General features: G+C 33.3%; 1 protein-coding gene and 1 long non-coding RNA gene across 3 annotated transcripts in view; one reads left to right on the top strand and one right to left on the bottom strand.

Moving 5' to 3' along the window:
* The window catches only part of LOC148627535 (uncharacterized), a 28067-nt gene extending 9219 nt beyond the window's left edge, over window positions 1–18848 (top strand). Inside the window, exons 2-12 of one of the 2 annotated variants that reach the window (XM_088574408.1) lie at window positions 1247–1527; window positions 2075–2308; window positions 3808–4147; window positions 4647–4822; window positions 5245–5742; window positions 6872–7131; window positions 7465–7690; window positions 9810–9935; window positions 11306–11441; window positions 11879–12117; window positions 17122–18848. In XM_088574408.1, coding sequence (XP_088430534.1) covers window positions 1247–1527; window positions 2075–2308; window positions 3808–4147; window positions 4647–4822; window positions 5245–5742; window positions 6872–7131; window positions 7465–7690; window positions 9810–9935; window positions 11306–11441; window positions 11879–12117; window positions 17122–17343 — 2738 coding nt within the window. In that variant the 3' untranslated portion in view covers window positions 17344–18848. Of the gene's footprint in view, window positions 1–1246; window positions 1528–2074; window positions 2309–3807; window positions 4148–4646; window positions 4823–5244; window positions 5743–6871; window positions 7132–7464; window positions 7691–9809; window positions 9936–11305; window positions 11442–11878; window positions 12124–17121 lie in introns of both variants that reach the window. The other variant, XM_088574400.1, reaches the window with a different exon arrangement.
* On the bottom strand, window positions 12134–13985 carry LOC148627536 (uncharacterized). Its single transcript, XR_015920944.1, has 2 exons — window positions 13912–13985; window positions 12134–12238 (listed from the first exon to the last, which is right to left on the bottom strand). It is a non-coding gene; the product is annotated as an uncharacterized LOC148627536 (long non-coding RNA).
* Window positions 18849–20777: the final 1929 nt, after the last annotated feature.

The following is a 20777-nucleotide window of genomic DNA, read 5'->3' as shown; positions in this document are numbered from 1 at the left end:
GGTGTCTAAAGGACATATTACAAGATCCATTCCAGATTTTTTCACTCTAATTTAAACAATTCTTTGTAAAGACCAAAACATGAGGACAAAACTGATAATCACAAATTTCAAATATTGCATTTTTTCTGTATGAAGCAATTCTTTCAAAAACATCTTGTAACACCTTTGCCATGGTAACTAACAAAATAATTTAACGGTACTGGTAGAAAACACATTTTCAACGGTTTTGTTTCCATGAAAACAATTAATGAACTACTTTAATAAACTTGTTATGTATTTCTTAACACCAACATTTTAATACCATATACAATAATTTGTCATTTTTGCATTATTGCTGTTGAAATTCTTAAAAAAAAACTTTCATAAATTGTTATTTTGGCATTTTAAATGAATGTCTATATGCTATTACAAAGAGTTGCAACTATATACTAATGTTATGCTTTCTTTGAATGCTACAAAAATAAAATAAGCACGTTAAGAAATTAAAGAGAAAATAATACAGGTATGAACATAGGACATGAGGTATGATTGCCAATGAACATCATCCACTAAAAGCCAAGCAACGAAGATTTAAACTTACACAGATCACTACACGGTTTTCAATAATGAGCAAAACCCATACCATAAAGCAACCTGTAAAAGCCCCCCAAAATAAATGAAGTGAAACTATTTATAAAAGACGAAAACAACCTAATGTATAAAAAAAAAACGTGAAACGAATAACAATGAACATAAAAAACAACGACAACCACTTGACTACAGGTTCCTGGCTTTGGATAGGCATATTAAGTGTGTGGCAATGTTAAACATGTTTTTGACCATTCTACCTTCCCCTACCATGGGATAGTGTTAGGAAACAACAACAATAAAACGAACTATGAAAATCTGTTGAATTCTGATTTAACTCGTTAGGTCGATACAGAATGCAAACACCTTTACAAATAAGACAAAAGACTGCTAGCTGTATCTACCTCGAAAGAGTATTCGTTTTTTTCTGTAAGCAAGTTCAAAATCCCAAAAGCAACTGATAATCGTATCTTGTTTACTCAAACGAAAGTATCAATAAAAATCGTCTGACAGGATTTAGTGAAAATATGTCATAAAATTTGGTCTTCGTGCAAATATGGTATTTCTATTATGGAAAAATGACCCTGAATATAGATTCTACTGCTAATACTTTATGTTTTTTTTTTTAACCCAAACTTTTTCAATTTAAGAAATTGTTTTGGTATCATTTATATTGCAGTCAACAGCGTCGGTGCTCCTTCAGAATTGACCCTTGATGTTTCTCTTGTTCCACCATATGATTCCGTGGTTGAACATTATATTGGTGGCAAAACTGAAATGAAAGTGGAAGTTCAATTTCCAGAAGCAACGACATCTGCCGTTACAATAGAATTACTTCCATCAACAAATGTAACCATTATGGCACTGGGTGAAATAACTGTTACACCGCCTGCTTCTGGGTCCTTGACAAAAACTGGCAGCGATGCTGTAACTAGACATATAACGGATGAAACAAAAGGAGTAAGTTAATATCATCATACATTGGTATTTAAATAGGGAGAAGAAAGAATAATTGGAATCTTATATTACGTAAATAAAATAACCTGAATACTGGTGTATATTAAAAAAAAAACAAAAACAAAAACAAAAACAAAAACAAAACAAAAACAAAAACAAAAATACAAACAACCCCCCCCAAAAAAACAAACAAAAAACAAACAAAAAAACAAACAAAACAAAAAAAAAAAAAAAAACGCAGACTTAATTTACATATAAAAAATACATGGAAATAGAATGGTACTTTTAAAAGTTTCAAGACACCTGTGATAATTGTCAATCAATATTTTAAGAAAGATAATTATGGGAAACTGTAAGAATCTGTTATGATACATAAGTTTTGCTCAGCTTTTATTGTTATTTGTCTCGCTGAACTTATTTCTGCTATGGTGAACATATGCAAATAATTACAGCAGATCATAGAATTTTGTATATATTTTTTTCCCATTGAGTAATACAGTATTTATCATCCGTTTAAAATTTTGTGTTAATTTTACTATCATAATTACAGCAAAAGGTACAGTTGTCCACTCGTGCAGTTATCAATCTTGGAGATGTTACTGGTGGGACTGGTGGTGCATCTTTAGCTGATTACACATACACAATAACGTTTGAAGCATTTGTTGTATCGACAACAGGTTTAACAGATAACGAAACTCACTGGGTCAGCGCGGGTGTCGAATACGACAACAGTAACAACATATGGGTTGGTCAGATTGCACACTATATCCGAACTGGCACTCAGGTATAATTGTTAACTGTTGAATATTTAAAACATACCAAAAGACATTAAAAGACGAAGGCCAATCCGTCTTTAAGATCGGAAAAAATGTGTATAAATCCATCTATACATAGAATTTGCATAGTAACTTTAATTTACTGTTAATTAAATGAAAATTAAAGTAAATTGATTCATGAAGAATCATTTTGAAAATCATGTAGTTCTCAAGGATATCAGTAATCGAAATCAGTAAACCACGATTACACTTAAAAATGCTATTTTTTTATTTCTAACATAGACAACCAGACAAAATCCTCAAATGCAATATATAAATATACATGTAGTACAGTTAATCTAGTTAAACCTGTACCGTCACATTAAATATATTTTATTGTATAAGACATTATAAAAAAATTCAGGTAGATAGTAAATATAATTACAGCCGAAAGTCATGATGTAATGGGAATAAGTAATGATATGAAACATGGCTTGAAATTTTACCAAACAAGTTATCCTAAAATAATCGTATTTGTTTGGTTTGATCTTTTTTTGTTTTGTTTTTGATTTGTTTGGTTTTTGACATAATTCGTTTAAATCATAGGTACATGATTGGTATAAAATTGGGTAAATTAAATTGACATATTTGTTGTATTTTTTTTTTGTATTTCAGACTCTTAGTTCCGCAAGTCTTTCCAAACAAAAATTGTTTGTAGAGTATTTTTGATTTAATATCTGATGATGAATACTAATTTAGTCAATTTTTTTTAATTCAAACATAAAAACTCATTTTGACTTTCAAAATATATTGAAGAAAAGAACTACATAGATACATAGATTTATTTCAGAAAAATGAAAAAAAAATCATTTATAGTTGATATAAATCATTTCGTAAATAAAAGTAACTTAAAAAATAATTTACAAATTCATTTGTACAACTAATAGAGTGACTTAAAAGGGAGACAACTCTATAAATAGACATTTCTCATAGAGTTTATACATTTTCATAGCGAGATTTAAGTAAATAAAAGAAGACTTATATTTGAATGATATAAGTCTAAAGGATTGTTCAACGATTCCAATTAAGATGTTATAAGAGAATATAAACGACCTTCTTCAGTGCTAGGCGTAAACTGAGTGCGTACGGTGGTTAATAAGGTGAACACAACTCACTATATCATCAAGTGAATACTCGTGACGTATACTCGTGAATTTGTTAAAAGTAAATTATTGGAATCCAAATTTGAGATGATCTTAAACTTGGTAAAAAAATCAGCTAGAAACATAAATAGACTCTAAAGAAAATAAATTATACAGGTGGAAAGAATTTAATGGTTTTGAACAGTTTTGAAACTTGCTGCATTGTTTTGTTGTTGTTGTTGTAGTTGGTGTTGTTTTCTGTACATACTGGATGTAAAACATAAACATGTATTGGATACTTCAACAAAACCTACATACATTCATAACTGTAACGATAAAACAACATACCATATTTAAATTTATTATGACACAAAGACCTTTTTCAGGCAAGCACGAAGACACCGTCTTTTAACATGGTCAGTGTTTTAGACCTAAAGAGAATGTCAGTCACTCCAATTACATTCGAGGCGTTCGTCCCTTATCCCAACTCCTTTATCGCAGTGGAGGCTATATCGTTATCTAGCACTAACGATCACCTTCGAGTGATATCACTAAAATGTAAAAAGCAGTCTGTAGACACACATTTTGAGTTTTATGGGAGCGAAGTACCCGGAGGCGAAACTTACCTTAACTATCCTTTGCTGAAAGAATATGGCGATGACTGTACCTTGTATCCTGGTGGAGCTAGACGGCTACGAGTAGAACTAGGCAATGTGCCAAATAAAGGTATAACAATTTGACTTACTGTTAACTAGTATGTTTTCTGAATCAACCAAAATCGAGTAGTTCAATGAAAAAGACATGTGAAGAGGCATTTTTAAGAAGAAATAGTTTACTATTAAATTCAACATTTTCATTTTTTCTCACAAAAAGCAGTTACAAGAAGTCATGTTTGGATGGGTTTGCACAAAGCGAACCTCCAGTCTATGGTCCACAATTTACTGATTTTGTTGTTGTTTTTGTTTAATTATAGCATCTGATATTTGGACAACAAAATGGAATGAACGTGTTCACCAAGTTTCATGTATATTGAAAATATACATAAAAATATGATATAGCCTCTGAAAAGCCTTACTTCATTTTTATTATCATAATTGTTGTTGCTATGGAAACTTTGTCCATATTATTACTGAAGAAAGATTCATAGTAGCACAGGTCAATTATTCATTATTGTCTATTGTAGAGTCTGCATTAAAGACCATTACATATGTGTATTCCATTTTAGGATCACGTGACAATCTAGCCACTGGCAACAGTGATAAATTGCAGTTTGAAGCGATGGTCAATATGAAAGGTACTGCTGTTGAAAACGATGAATATCCCTTTGGTGTCGGAGTAGAGATAGATGGAACGGAAGTCTGGGTGGCGACGATGAACATCACGGCCAGTGCAAATGATCCGGTATGGTAATGATATATTTATAAAGTCAAACACTTTAAATGGTTGTATTCTGTTTTCCCTGTTTATAAAGCCTTTTCCAGGTTTTTACTTATACTCTGTCCATTATGATTCAGTCAAGACTCGTCTGACGAATATTAACTAATAATTTATAATAAATTCATTGAGTACCTTTTGTTTACAACTAAATATTGATTATGGTCTTCCTACAAATTTCATTTAAATGCTGCTGATGAGAGGTTTCTCACACTTGAAACACATGTACAGCATATCGAAATTTATCATATATAAAACTGGTGTTTTTGTATTCAAACCATATACGTACAAAAACAGTGCAACCCTTGAACAATTTGATTTCTGATTTGTAAAGTTCGATGCCAACTAATATATATTATTTTTATCTTTGGCAATCATCATTATTTCAGATAGATTTTCCACTTGGAAACTTTGTTGACGTAGATAGTAATTCTGACAATGCAAACAAAAAAATCGGTGAAGGATTTTTGTCAAAAGTGCCGATTACAATACCACAACGAGGTGAGGTCACCGTAACCTATAAAGTAGAGACTACAAAGAATGGTGGTGGAAACCCTGGTATTATGGTATCACAAGCGTTTGTCGCTGACTCTGACATCGGGAATAATGTGAAGTGCGTTGACGTGACAGCGTCGTATGAGTCTTCAATCCCTAATGGCTTAGTTAACATTGCTTACTTCAACATAACAGCCACCAACCACGGAATCAATGAAACAACAAGCCTCACAGCATCCGAAGATATAATTCATCTCTCTATTGCCCTTGCCACCGTGACCGGATATGCCGTTGATAGCGCTAACTATAATGTTACCATTACATCAGTTGATCTCCTTTCAATAAATACAGACTCGATAACGTACACCATGAACGGTGTTGCCGCTTTTGATGTAAGTATAAGATAACAATATAATTTTTTACAAGACTAGTCCTTCTCTGATAATGTGGTGTTTGCCTAATTGTAGGGTCAACCACTAATCTTTCGATTGCAAGACTGAGCCTACCGCTCGAGATGTTCCCTCGTGGACTCTTAGTCATGTGACATGATTATGATTATGAGTAAATATTTTTTAAAACTTTTATGTACAGTTTACATAAGTATTCGAAGTAATACATTTTATTTTAATTCATGTCCTTGTTTGAAGTATAATCCAACAGTTCATCTCTCCTCATAAACCCCTCGAATATTTTTACTTCGTATCGGGTAAGACACAGTTTTAACTACAAAAAAGTATGCTCCAATTGTACTTGCTTTTTTGATTGCATTTCTGAATGTTGAGAATATTGAGATATTCTAGTAACTTTATATTCCTCGCTTTGCGAGAGGTAATTATGTAGTCTGTACATCCGTTCGTCCGTCCACAATTTCAACGTTATAGTTTTCACTGCAACTAGTAATCACAGCCCCTCATATTTTGACAGATGATTTATATAGGTTTACCATTATGTTTTAATTCACATTAAAGCAACATCAATGTTCATATTTTGACAATACAGTTACCGGGTGGGAAGCGGGGATATCATTTAGTGAGCTTTGCTGACAATTTTTCTATTTGAAATGTATTGCTATTTTTATTTTTCTGCTGACTTAAGGAACCTTTTTTGTCTTTTCTTTTTCGTCAAAGAAATTGGAACACAAAACATAACAGAAACAAGTAACTGCATTATTGTCCCAAACTCCAACAAAAACAACACCCCCTAAAAAAGGCAAACAAACAAAACAAAACAAGAAAGGAAGAAACTAAAAAACAACACAAAAAATACAATATTTAGTAAAATTTCGTTTCTAGCCTTTATACACAATTAGATCCAACTAAGTGTCGTGCATGCTGTGTCTGTGTCTTCATGTGTTGTGACATTTTTTGCAAATACTAATAACTACACGTATTGCGACATTATGACATTTTAGGCCAATACTAACCACACGTATTGCGACATTATGACGTTTTTGGCCAATACTAACCACGCGCATTGCAACATTTCACACTAATACTAACCACACGTATTGTGACATTTCAGACCAATACGAACCACACGTTTGAACTTACCAGTAACTGTAGTGATAACCAGTTCATCAGTGAAGGATCAACCTTTGAACTTTTGCTAACAATCGTCACCCAAAGAGATTCGAACCCTGAAAGTTTACAGATAGAGTTTCCTATACCTGCCAATATTACTGACGGAATGTTTGTTGTGTGTGGCATTGAAGTTGTATCTATTGGCAAAAACCTCATCTGCTTCAGTAAAGAGCAATTGCTGAGTGGTGCAAACTATTCTACGTTAGTAGCTTGAATGTATTAACTGTTAAATCTAAAAAACACGACAGACGCGCATATATCATTACGTCACCAACACGAAACCAACTTAACCTGCTTAATAAAATGATTATACACAGGAAAATATTTTGACGATTTAATTTTTTTTCTTCAATTGAAAAAAAAGTTGCAACTCCTAGAAATATTAGTAGTTTTTCTTCTTCTCAACAATTATTAATACTGATGTGATTTAATAATATCATATTTAAACTACTGAATTCTAGTAGTAAAGCGAAGGTTAGAAAATGATGTGCTTAGTTTTCAGTTGAAGTGAATAATTGCAGAACTATATTTCAGACTACCGGATGGTACTCACGAGTATGTTGCTATAAATAATAAACCGGCCTGTAACATGGGAATATTTTCTGACCCGGAAGAGGATAAAATAGTCCTGAAAATAAAAACAAAATACAAGGCGAACGTAACTGTTAACCAGGGAGAAGAATATTGGTTTGGGATCGGATCAAAGTACACATCCACACAGATCTGGGTGGCACAATATCCTGTTTATGGACTACCAATAGTAAGTATGGTCGAATTGTGGTGTCACACAATCATGTACATGAACGACCAATAATTAGTTTGGTCAAATACTGGGGTCACGTTGCAATATCCTGTATATGGACAAGGAGTAAGTTAGTTTCAGAAAACCCTTATATGGACAACCAATAGAATGTTTGGTTACATAATCATATACATGCAATACCAGCAATAATTATGGGCAAATTTGTGTATTACACAATCTTGTACATAGACAACCGATACTTGGTATACTTTAATGTTGGTGTTGCGTAGCAGTATCCAGTATATGAACAACCATTAACTTTGGTTTCACAAAACCATGTATATGGAACGCCAATAGTAAGTATGGCTAAAATATGAAGTATTTATAGTGAGATATAGGTGTTAAACACTGGCAATCAACAGGTCTCATTAACTACTTCTAACGGTACCATAACTTTACAAGTAATTTTCAAACATTCACTGTGAATTCCAAGGACAAGTGATTCTTAAAGATGAATAATACTGTGAGGTTTTGAAAAAAAGGCTCTCAAAACGATTTTGCTAAAGGTACGTTTTTACGAAATTTACTTGAAAACATTATTCTGAAAAGTCACATCTTTACTTTTTCTGCTGAATTACTCACAAATGTAAAACAATAAATATATATATATATACAGACAAACCCAACAAAGAACATAATGTAACTGAAATCATACATACACAGTAACAAATGCAAATGAGCAACTCGGACTCCACTAAAAACTGGGAGATGGACCAGGTGCACCGGTAGGGTAAGCGTATCCTATTTTTCTAGAAACACCCACCGAGTTGCTCATAAAAAGTCAAGTCTGGGGTATACGAAAGAGGAAAAACGGAAACTATGACACATTCAACAAATCAGTTTTCATGGCGCAGATGCATACACCATCACGATCCACGAGTTCATGATGACGACCATATAACTTTTGTAGTGGTTACTTCAATCTTGTAGCAACATAACCCTGCTCCAGAAGCCTTTTTGTTAGAATTCTAGCGCAATACAAAAAGTCTGCGCAGTCTCGGGAAGCTCTGGCACAACGCACAAGTTGTAATATGAACACTCCATACGCAGGTGCTGAAGGAATACTGCCACAGATGAAACGAAAGTTGACAACACTGAATGAAAAGTCATCACGTTTGTCGTGAAGCTTGGTCAATAGTTTTCCTTTATCATCGATTTCTAAGTGTAGGTCAAGATATGAGGCTGACTTAAGTTACAAAAATGATTTTGAATTACATATCCTCAGGTTTATTTTCACCACTTTCAATCAGTATACACCAAAAAGTATGTACTTACAATGCATAGATATAGATTTAGTGTATTTCTGGTACTACATAGAGGGGTGGCCATTGGACCAAAAAGTGATAAGTGAGACACATAGTATGTATTGTAACACATTTAATTAGAAAAAAAAAACAATAGTGAGTATGGTCAGATCTGGTTGTAACAGGATACGTATATAGACCACTAGTATGGCCTTATGTTTGTTGTTACTACATCCTGTGTATGAAAAAAAAATCCACTTTTTCTCTATAATTTATCGGTAATACTTTATATACGATTTATCTTAATTTTATAGAAAATTGATAAATTTATGTAGGCATTTGATGTAAAATAGTTCTTCTTTGAACTCGCGCAAAAGAACGGACTGGTTATGTTATATGTACAAACGTCGCATGAATTTATGTGGTATAATAACATGTCTTTATCACCATAAATTTTTTAACCCTTTAGGCTTTTTTACCCTTCTAGATGTGACTTTTATATGTGCAATAATTTGTATTTGTATAAACAAAAACGGACTACCTGTTACGTTTTCGATTTATGATACAACACAAATCAACATTGTGTTATGGTAACCAAATACTCAAACCTGATAATTAAAACAATGATTTTCTTGAATACTTTTTGGACATCTCACCCTATGTCTAAGTTAACAATTCTAATTACATTATGTCGTAAATAATTTATGTTCACCGCGTCCTCTTTTGGTACTTATTGCATTTATGGAATACACGTCTAAAGGTCAAAACCGTCAAGTTAAAATACACAAACACATATATACATTGTAATAACCTTTCTCTTTCCCAATCGTAAGTACGAACTGGATGGTGCAGGAATCGTGACTGACATTAATGTTCTTGGTACCCCAACTTCCTTCCCTGGATTTTTTAAACTGACAAGAAGCTTTAATGGTGCTGATTTTGAAACAATGGAGATACAGGTACGTCCTAGATCTGTTTTGTTTTGGCGCCTGTCTATTATTTGAATAAACGATATACATAACGTGGTTCTAAAAGTATACTATAAAATGACTTACATTTAAGCCAATGATTATCGTTAATTTAGAATGACTTGACAGTGGCCTGAATTGAGATTTTGTAAATGCTTCCCACATATTTTCATAAATCAATAATTTACTCTTCAATATTACTAGTTATAGAACTCAACAAACTGAAGAGTGTCCTGGGACCCCGGTAGTGGGTGGCATATGCCAAAAATGTCATCCATTCAAGACAGAAGATTCTTATTTTCTTAGAATTTAATGCTTGTTTGTAACTAACTGCATTGGTTAGAACGAAATAGTTAATATAGGAAACACTACAAACTTTAAAATAAAGGGATGTAACGACTTGATTTATGCATTATGTAGTTGAATTTTAGAGCTACTAACATATATTATAGCACATCGAATTACAATACAGAAGTCCCTGTTTGATCTAACTTTGTAATAAGTAAACAATACACAGAACATTAAATGGTTAGATTTAATTTGTGCAAATATGTGCCACTGATATCATATGGTCCACCTTGTTTCTACATGGACAGTCTCTTATTGATTTGGGAGTAACAAGCATGTAAAGACATCCTGGTCACTACGTAGGCGCTGAAAGAATGTTGCCACAGAAAAATGGAAAATAATCAATTCAAGATGAGTCAATGCGTTTGTTGAATAATTAAGGTATACCCAATTGGAGGTCAATATATGAGGCAGATATTTCACTGTCTTTATCTAAAGTTTTTTGGAATAGATGCGATGTATGAAGTCACATATGCATGGGTTAAATTAACGAAAGAACAAAGTGTTAAGCAAAGGGGTAAAATTTGTTCCCATTGGTATGTCGACTGACTGTTAATAAAAATGACCACCACAATCTCAATTGACACATTTTTGGACTGGTTTTAACAAAATAAGTATTTATATCAAGCACTCTATACTTTTTATCTGGGTGTCCCATTTGTTTGAATTGCAACGATGTATGATATTTCTGATTCGATGTATGATATTTATTAATCTATGAGAATCATTTCCTTTTAGAAGAGCATTACATCAAGGACATAATGACTAAATAGTTTAAGTCTTCCCTCTTTGTTTCTTGTATCTTTGCAGCATTTAATTATATACTTTTTGTTATGCAAATGTTGTAGTAAGGTTAATGATTAAGCTTCATATTAGATATTTGCACAATTATAGGATACAGCCTTTTAAGGTCAGTAAATTTTGTAAATTGGCAGCTTCTCATATAACTTAAGTTCTATGTATTTTAAGATGTATAACTTTTTTCTTAAAATATCGTTAAATGTTTAATTCAGGTTTCTGCTACAACTAATAATGGAACTCATACACATTACGCTTTAACCAAACCAATAATGGCGAAAAGAATAGGACTAATAACGGAAGGATGTAATCCAGTCTGTGGCGTGAATTATGACTTTACTTATAGCTCCTGTAAGTTATTCAGACGACCACAGACGATGTCACAATACACCAAAGTGAATAGATTCACTGTTGTTCTGTATAACTCCTTTACCATTATAAAAGTTCGTGTTGTACTGTATGTACAGTATACCTCTATTTTCATGTTACTGGAGAACAAAATAAATCAGATAAACTACATTTTAGAGTTAAACACAAATCCAAATCATTATCTTGAAATTCTTGAACCTGTAATTTTTTAAATGTGACTTTAATCTTACTATTTGTATAAGATTTTGAAAAAAAAAATTCAAGATATACTATGCATATAAATCTTAAAATCGTTATCGTGGTGTAGTATCCAAACATATACTTTTATTTCGTAAGGAAAATATAGACAACGAAAATTAAGCAGAACACACTATTTTGAGAGAACTAAATCTTAAATGCCAACCAATATTATGTTTTAGTCCGAGAATACGTTGACATTTTCGGTGATGACAACAGCAATCTAATCAATCAAGCCATCATCCTGTTCGACAATGATACATCATCTTGCCTGCAATTGCCTGTTCAAGGCCAGTCACCGCCAGTATTCTGGGCCAGGATAAACACTACCATTTTAAATATTGACCTGAACAGTTTCACCATCTCTGTAGAAGGCGCTGGTATTTCATGTCAGCGTCATGGTTCAGAGAAGGTCCTCCAGGTATCTGTAAGTCTCATTATTGCACATCTCTCTATAGTCGTTTTTATTCTGTTTATTTCTTTTTCTCATTTTCACCGCAAGACTGCTTCGAAATCTTTATCTTTTTTGTCGTCATTGAATTCTATTTAAATAAAGAAAACTCTCCGATTAAATCAGTACATTGTTTGTAAATTTGGGCTTACAATTTCTTTAAAAAGTGGTTGTCCATGAGCTTAAAATATCATTTTCGCTCACTCTGAACTCTTTTTTTTGAAAAAAATATGAAATCGGAAGAAAATGTCAGTTAATGAAATGACACATAGAAAAAGTAATAAAGAAAACTTAGATTCTAGTGGAAGTGGATATAATGTAATCACGGGACAAAGACCAGACATGGAAAACAGACAAACACAACGAAGAACATAAAATAACTAATGTAATAGATAAAAAGTTACAAAAAAATGACTCCATTAAAAACCGGGAGCATGGACTAGGTGCACCGGTAGGGCAAGTGTCCTATGCTTTTCTAGAAACACCCGCCGAGTTGCTCATAAAGTAAAGTCTAGAGTAGACAAAAGAGGAAAGGGAAACTATAACATGTTGAACAAATCACATTTCATGGTGCAGATGGATACACCGTAACGATCCACGAGTTTATGATGACGACCATAAAACCTCTGTGATGACTTTAATCTTGTAGCAACATAACCATGTTCCAGAAGCCTAATTTTAAGAAGTCAAGCGCGATACAAAAAGTCTGCATAGTTTCGGCAAGCTCTGGCATAACATATGAGTTATATGAGTAATATGAAAACTCCATACGCAGGTGCTGAAGGAATGTTGCCATAGATGAAATGAAAGTTGACAATACTGGTTGTCGTTTGGTCAATAGTTTTCCTTTACCATCGACCTCTATGTGTATGTCAAGATATGAGGCTGACTTCTGTAGTATCTTTTATTTCAAGTTGTTTGGGGTAGATGCGATCAATCCCCGAAACTAGGATAGTTTAACGATAATACGTCTACTTTATAGCGGAAACTGAGAATAAAGGATCTAGCTAAACGATGTTATTTCTTTCGAATCAGATCAAGTTAGCTTTATAAAGTATTAGAAAAGGTCAGCAAGTTCAATGTAATGAAGTTTTAATTTTTAATGAAGTTTTGGACTAACCCTGTATAAATGCAATTACCCTTGAAAGCCTATTATAAATTAAATAATTCATATAACAATGCATACTACAGTATCTCGAGTGGTGCAACTCTTTAGAAGAATATCTGCCATTTAAAGGAGAAGAGTATGTTATTGTGCAAGTCATAAATATCGAAACTAATCTTTTAAATGTTTCATGAAAATCAAATTGAAACATAATAATTTCCTTTTCTAAACTAATTAATCGCGATTTATAATTAGGGAATTTGAATTTCCCGCGTCTATGGGCGCCAACATGATCGGTTGGGCTGTGAGGTCAGGAAGTCGGTTTGTAAAGTGAAAGTAAATAGGTAATTGATTACGATGTCCGAAGAAATCGCAAATTTGGGACTATTCCACTATAATTTTAACCCAAATTAAACAGAAGAGATTGAGGCACAACATGTAAGCAAATGTCAGACATCATTGACGAACTATGGGATTTGCAGCCAGATGACTAGTATTTGTTTAAGGAAAATCTTATGGCTACTTCCAAAGAATGTTTTTGTTGCTTGTAAAAAAAAACTTTTAGAACATTCGTGCAATCGTGATCTTGACAAGTCATCATGTTTTGGTGATTAGATAAACAGTATCGTGAAAATATGTATGGAATATTTTGTGTTTACATATTATTTGCAGTACGGAATCTATCGGTAAAAATCAATAAAGTTGGCTTATGGTCTTCCTTCAGATAGGAGAGTTCTGCAAGATGGCTATCTACATATATTTTAAAGATTTCGAACTTTGCATAGCCTTTATTAAATTTTATTAAAGCGCATTTTGCATTAAAGGTTATTTATTTTTGTTTACATTGGTATGATTTATCAAAAGAGCCTAACTTAATGCAAAGGTGGTCTTTCCCTTTTAAGACCCCAAATGACATTTTTTTAATATGTTAATGGATTCATTCGTAAATTATATTAAATGCATGATGAAAACTTTTCATTCAATGTAATGATCATATTTAGTTGCAATTTTGAAACCATCTTATTCTCTATTAAATATGAAATAAACAATATGGTTTTCTGTTATGATTTGAATAAATTATGTAAAGCACCTCAATGCACCAAGCATCCAATATAACATACCATTATTTCTTGATATTTATTTATTATAGTTTCTCTTCTTTGTTGGGACTCTCTTAATTTGTTTTCCTGAGCACGAATATTTCTGTTTGTTTTAGTAAGAGCTACTTTTTCTTTAGTGTTCTTCTTCATTTACATTTTGTAAATATTCTTTTGTATGCAGACATAATACTAATTCAAAGCGTAATTTCTATATTTGTGTATTGCTCGAAGACGAAAGAAGATCCCAATGTAACATTCGTTGTTACGTGGAATGTCATTTGATAACACAGTAAATTTCAGGGCATTCACCTCCACGATTGATTATCTCAAATTGTGTACTCTTGCACTTGCTTTTTAAACTTTTTGAGTTATTTTCACAGACGATTAGAATGTAGATAACTGCTTATTGTGTTTGTAGATTTGTTGTCGTTAATCTTGATGAGACGATGGAAAATATCCGGATAACACGTCGTCAGTAAATTCAATTTGCCACCGTAAAACCACGATTAATGCCACTAAGTCATCAAATACAATATAGTTATCTCTTAAATGCTCTATCATGTGTTGTATATATTCATTTCTGTTCATCAGTTATAAGATAAAAAAGTACTTGTTTTGTTCTCGTATTTTTTGTCAGTGTAACTGCATTAGTACTTTATTGGACGGTAGGTGTAACAATTAAACATGTATGAATTTTAAAAAAAAATTTTTTGTTATTGTTTTTTGTCAAATTTATGTGATACTCTGAAATATGTTAAAGAGGCTGATCAGCCAAAAATTATTATTAAGTATTACTTTTATGCCCCCCTCCCCCCAAGCTAGTTGTTTGCATTCCCTGTCGAACTTAATTGAATAAAACATCAAACCTTTTTTATTCAGTTCTTAGACGACGAGGATATTCCCTTTTTTCAATCATGACAGAAATTCCACAGATGGCGGTGTCGTTTTATACGACTGCAATTTATTTTTCGGTCGTATAATGGTATCATTTTGTCGTCATCGTCGTCGAATACGTCATTGGCGTCCGTTAAATTTATCCGATTATTTACGATAACTTACGAAAAACTGTTTGTTTGTTTGTTGGGGTTTAACGTCCGAGCAGCAATATTTCAGCTATATTCAGACGATGAACATGAAATTGATGATAAAATGAACGTAAAACGTTGATGAAACGAAAAAGGGATGGAACACAAGGACAATGGGGTCGACAAATTTTGAGTGCCACTGGAAATAGGGAGAGGTGGGTAGGGTCGGGCAATTTAGCCTCCTGTAGCGGAGCGCAGTGGTTCCTACTCCTATCGAATACCACAGCAGGGTTTTTTAACGTGCGAGGAACGTGGCATCTTTCCCAACACGGTGCACCACTATGGTTTGCGGTCAGGTTTTCCGTATTATAGCCTGACAACCCCAGCATTTAACACACCAGGGGTACCCCATTCCACCAACTGGGGCACACATCCCAGTTGCTCTGTGGACAAAGCGCCCTGGCCCCGGCTAGGGTTCTGAGCACTATTTAGTTGCCTTTTACGACAAGCTTAGCGATGCTGAAGGCCTATTCTTTTGACACCCGGACCTGCACAGGGCACTTATCCTTTGAAATTTCAGTTCATTGTTTATAGGAACATAGTATAAGGATCTTTAGTTGTTTAAGATTTTGACCCACCCATTTTGAAAATAAGGAAAAGTTGATATTATTATTAGAATTGACAGAAAAATATAGTTGACTCGATCTTTTTTTAATCAGATGTCTGTGTTTTCCTTTTGAAATTACGTTTCATTTTTTATTACAGGATAAACTTATCTTTTATCTGTTTTGGTATTAAAGGCCTACGAAATTCGGCTAAGCCGTAAAAATCTTGTGTTTTTTTCTTTATTTTGAAGTTTAGTTTATTAGATTCCTTACAATAACTTTCCAATCATATTTCCTTAACGGTCTTAGAGTTGTAATGGGGCAAAGGAGCAACCCCCACCACAAAGAAATTTGGTTGGCCCTACTGTGATTTTTTTTCCATTGAATTCCACACGAAAATCCCTGCCTACATTTTTCAAATCAAATTTAAGATATCTCGTACAGTTTATGTGGTATAACGGGCCAAAGAGGGCCATGCGCCCGAAGTGTCATCTTTTTTTTATCCGATTTTGAATTGTTTTTTTTTTTTTTATTGGATTCCTTATTAAGATAACTGCCTGCGTTTTTCTGGCAGATTTACATTTCTTATTTTGACTTAGTTTACGGGCTAGAAAGCAAAAGCCTTTAATTTTTGCCCTTAAAGCTTAACTTAGTCACCTTTTATTGAATTTGAAAAGTTGTTATGTCCATAATGGATTGTAATTCCATGTACTGTGTGTCAAAGCTTATACTGTGTAAACACTTGTCCCAAGTGCGCAGAGTTCAAAATTCTACGACCTTCTCGTGCTGCGCTCTGTGAAGTGATCTTTATTAGTATAATGACGTCTTGGCCTTTTGTACAAAAATAACAATCTAGAGGTTCTTTTGTGTTGCAGCTTCCACAAAATTTCAATGAGAGGAAACATCACAAATACCGCAGTGAATAATACAACAGACAACTTGGCGTGAAGCATTATTGTTCTCGAGCTCTATAAATCCTCGTGAGAACGCTTTAACATCATCGTTAGTTTAACTGTTTAACTACAATAAGAAGTAAAAACTCTAAATTATGGTTTTATCTTTTGAATAAATTAAAATGGGAATACTACCTTTATCATCCCAAGTCTACCCCCTGTATAAAATCTGATTTTTTTTTTAAGATTTCTTACCCGACATCTTCAAGCGTTGGTCGGTTCCATGGCGATGTGACATTCTGCAAGAACACCAATTCAGCTCTTGGATCACCCAATATGTGCGACTTTACCTGCATGTGCCCAAACACTGCAGAATGCTCGGAGATAATTGTATTCCTTGCGAACTCGGATAATGCTGGAATGGGTGCAACTTGGTCCCTATGTGGACTGACAGCTTTAAATATATGATACACTACGAGGCAACATCATTGGATATTGGTATTGAAAAACGTTTGGCTGATTTATCGATGAAGACAACAATTGCTTCTTGTGATGTGGTTTATTTTTGCAGTTAAAAAAATTGTTGTTGCTACATGTATTTATCTCAACGTTTTTCAAAGTTTTGTTTATTTATCTGAAATTGCGTCCTTTTTGTAAATGCTACAATGTAGCTTGATACGATTGGACTATGCTGAGTTTAGTTATGAAGTTTTTCGTATTCAAAGCATTCCTGTAACGCATCTTTCTAATTAGATTATATGATAAATGATAAATTTACAATTTACAGATATTGTATACTATTTAACGGCAGTATCGTGATTTAAGTAACATATAAAGTTAAAAAAAACCCAAAAGAACACAAGTCATTTGCTTCCTATTAGCTTTTTATAAAACGTTTAAAATGTCAACAATAAGTGTATTGAAAAAAAAATATTGATTAACCATAATATCAAAATAGAATATGGCTTGAGTTCAGTGAAAAAAATAGAATGGTCTTTCATTATAACACTACTTGAACATTCTTGAAACTCTTTCTTTTGTATTGTTGATTATCGTAGGAACATACTAATTATATTTCATTGATTCGTTAAGGTCAGACGGAAGCGGTTGGGAAATTCGTACAATGATACGTTTCCTCTTCCATTTTTTTATTTATTGTTATATCCGTCCTAGCATATAGTCTGTGATATTGTTAACACTTTGTACCTTAATAAATAATCATTCATGTTATCAGGCCAGGAAATAGAATACTTCAAATATATAGTTTGCAGATATATTTTGGGCAAGATAATCGAATGATAGTAGTTCATTTTGTCATAAACTACATTTTACGAGCGACATCCCTTGAATGTCTGCCTACAGGTGTCAAGATCATTCATTTTTCTGAGAACAACATCATTAATCACTATCATTGTCTGTTGTAAAGTGTTGTTACTTAACCACTGGCATTAAAAAGAACTGAAGCCAATACATAGTTCCGCTTGATAAGATTATAAATGTACTTTTTTAAAAACTTGTAAGACTTTTTTTATCCCAAACTAAAACAAATATCATTTTTCTGAGTTAATTGAAACAATTGTACATATGATTTATTTCTGTAAAGTTAATAAAAATGTTTACTATTTGCCCTTAGAAGAAACTTGCCGTAATACCTATAAATTGATTCGCTTGAATGTAACAAAAGTCGACTTTTTAAGGAATCAATGCGTTTAAAATTAAATCAGATTTATTTTAAGTAGACATTTCACGAGGAGGTAATGGTTACTTTTTACAATTTAAGTAAACTCTTATCTCTTTACAACAGTCAACCCCCCTGTAAATGTTCTCAAATTAAATCAAATAGCTGTTCTTATATCCTAACATTTTGATTAAGTAATAGGTGATAGTAAGTGTTAAGTGTTAAAATAATGAACTGCTGTATTTTTTTTTTGTATTTCTCATTTAAATTTGAATAAATATATTCTATGTTATAATAGTTGAATTAGTTTAATAATATAGTCTGTATTATTTTGCTTAAAAAATTGCGAACATTTAAATATCGGCAAAAAAAAAAAAAAACGAACAAACAAACAAACACAGGTAGACAATACACCAAAGTCCAAGCGGCGGAGCGCAAAGGTTCCTACTCCTATCGAATACCACAGCAGGGTTCTTTAACGTGCGAGGAACGTGGCATCTTTCCCAACACGGTGCACCACTATGGTTTGCGGTCAGGTTTTCCGTATTATAGCCTGACAACCCCAGCATGTAACACGCCAGGGGTACCCCATTCCACCACCTGGGACACACATCCCAGTTGCTCTGTGGGCAGAGCGCCCTAGCCCCCGGCAAGCGTTCTGAGCACTAATTAGTCGCCTTTTACGACAAGCTTAGCGCTGCTGCAGGCCTATTCTTTTAACTCAAAACATTCGAAAACAAGAGACGATCTACAATATAACATAATGCAGACAACAGAATAAATAACATATATAAAACTGCTGATAAGGACAACATACACGGTAAGTATTTCAAAATGAAAACTCTAAATACCCGGGATGACATCAGTACCCTTAAGTGTAAACATGCCCTGCTCCGCCAGTGAGCGACATCTAGGATCGGCGGATTGTCAATCCGATTATACGTGAAATCAAAATATCATGCTTTACCCGAGAAATAAAACTTCATATCATTTATGCAAAGTTTAAGCCTAAGTATGAAGCAGAGGGATCATTTATGTCGGTCAAAGGTAAGTTATTCTTGAATTTACAATTATTCAGAGATGATACAGCATCTGTATAATAGAAACTAATGGAAGAGTTGAGCTACTTGTTTCTCTTTTGGCTTAAATGACCCTTTTGAAAACTAGCTGTATATGAATATAGAAACTGATCGGCTAAGAGTGGTGCAAAAACTGTTCAAATAGGGATTCCTGTGGTCTGTTTGAATAACTGTCCTTCGACCTTGATAAAATATTGTGGACCATGGCCCGAAATTCCAACAATCTCAATGAATTTTCAGTTGGGATTTATAAAGCTTCTCTTCACATAGTACGAAACAAGCATATATATTCCCCTTAACTATTTGAAAATCTCAAGCCACTCGTATTAACAACAACCCTTGTGGCAACTCTTCACTCATGTGAGTAAGGAAGTAAGTAGTTTATGAGGATTAGTTATGAAAGTGACAGACCAAGTAATACTTACTTTCGAGTTTTCGATTGGCTCTTGCTGTTTAATATTTTTTTGTTGTTGTATTTTTTATATATTATTATATACCAGTTTATAGTGGAGTCCGAGTTGCTCATTTACTTTTGTTACTTTGTATGTATGATTTTAGTTACTTTATAATCTTTGTTGTGTATGTCTGTTTTCCATGTCTGGTCTTTGTCCCTGGATTACATTATTTTGATTACCGCTATAACCTTGGTTCCCTTAATTACTCTTTCTACTTTGTGTTGTGTGATTTTTATCTTTTTGATTTACCCGATTTTTTTCCTTGTGTGGAACCTGTACCTTATACGTAGACAACTAACATAATGAACCAGACACATCGGTATAGCCAGCATTATCTGTTTACTGGTGCTTAATTTAATTTCACGTGGTAAAAATAAACGTTTACTGCATTCATGAACTAATTATTACCCTACCGGTGCTCCTGGTCCATGCCCCCAGTTTTTAGTGGAGTCCGAGTTGCTCATTTGCTTTTGTTACTTTGTATGTACGATTTTATTTACTGTATGTTCTTTGTTGTGTATGTCTGATTTCCATGTCGGGTCTTTGTCCCTGTATTACATTCTTTTGATTACCGCTATAACCTTGGTTCCCTTGATTACTCTTGAACTATGTTTAATGTGTTGTAGTTATGTTCTATAAATAAGATATGCATACATACTTTCCGTTGTATATAAAGTAAATGAATGATGA

This window comes from Perna viridis, chromosome 1, assembly GCF_037379345.1.
Source record: "Perna viridis isolate PV_CMFRI_1.1 ecotype Kerala chromosome 1, ASM3737934v1, whole genome shotgun sequence".
In the NCBI taxonomy this organism is placed as follows: Eukaryota; Metazoa; Mollusca; class Bivalvia; order Mytilida; family Mytilidae; genus Perna; species Perna viridis.
Note: the sequence above shows the minus strand (reverse complement) of the source record. Positions and strands in the feature narration are given on the sequence as shown.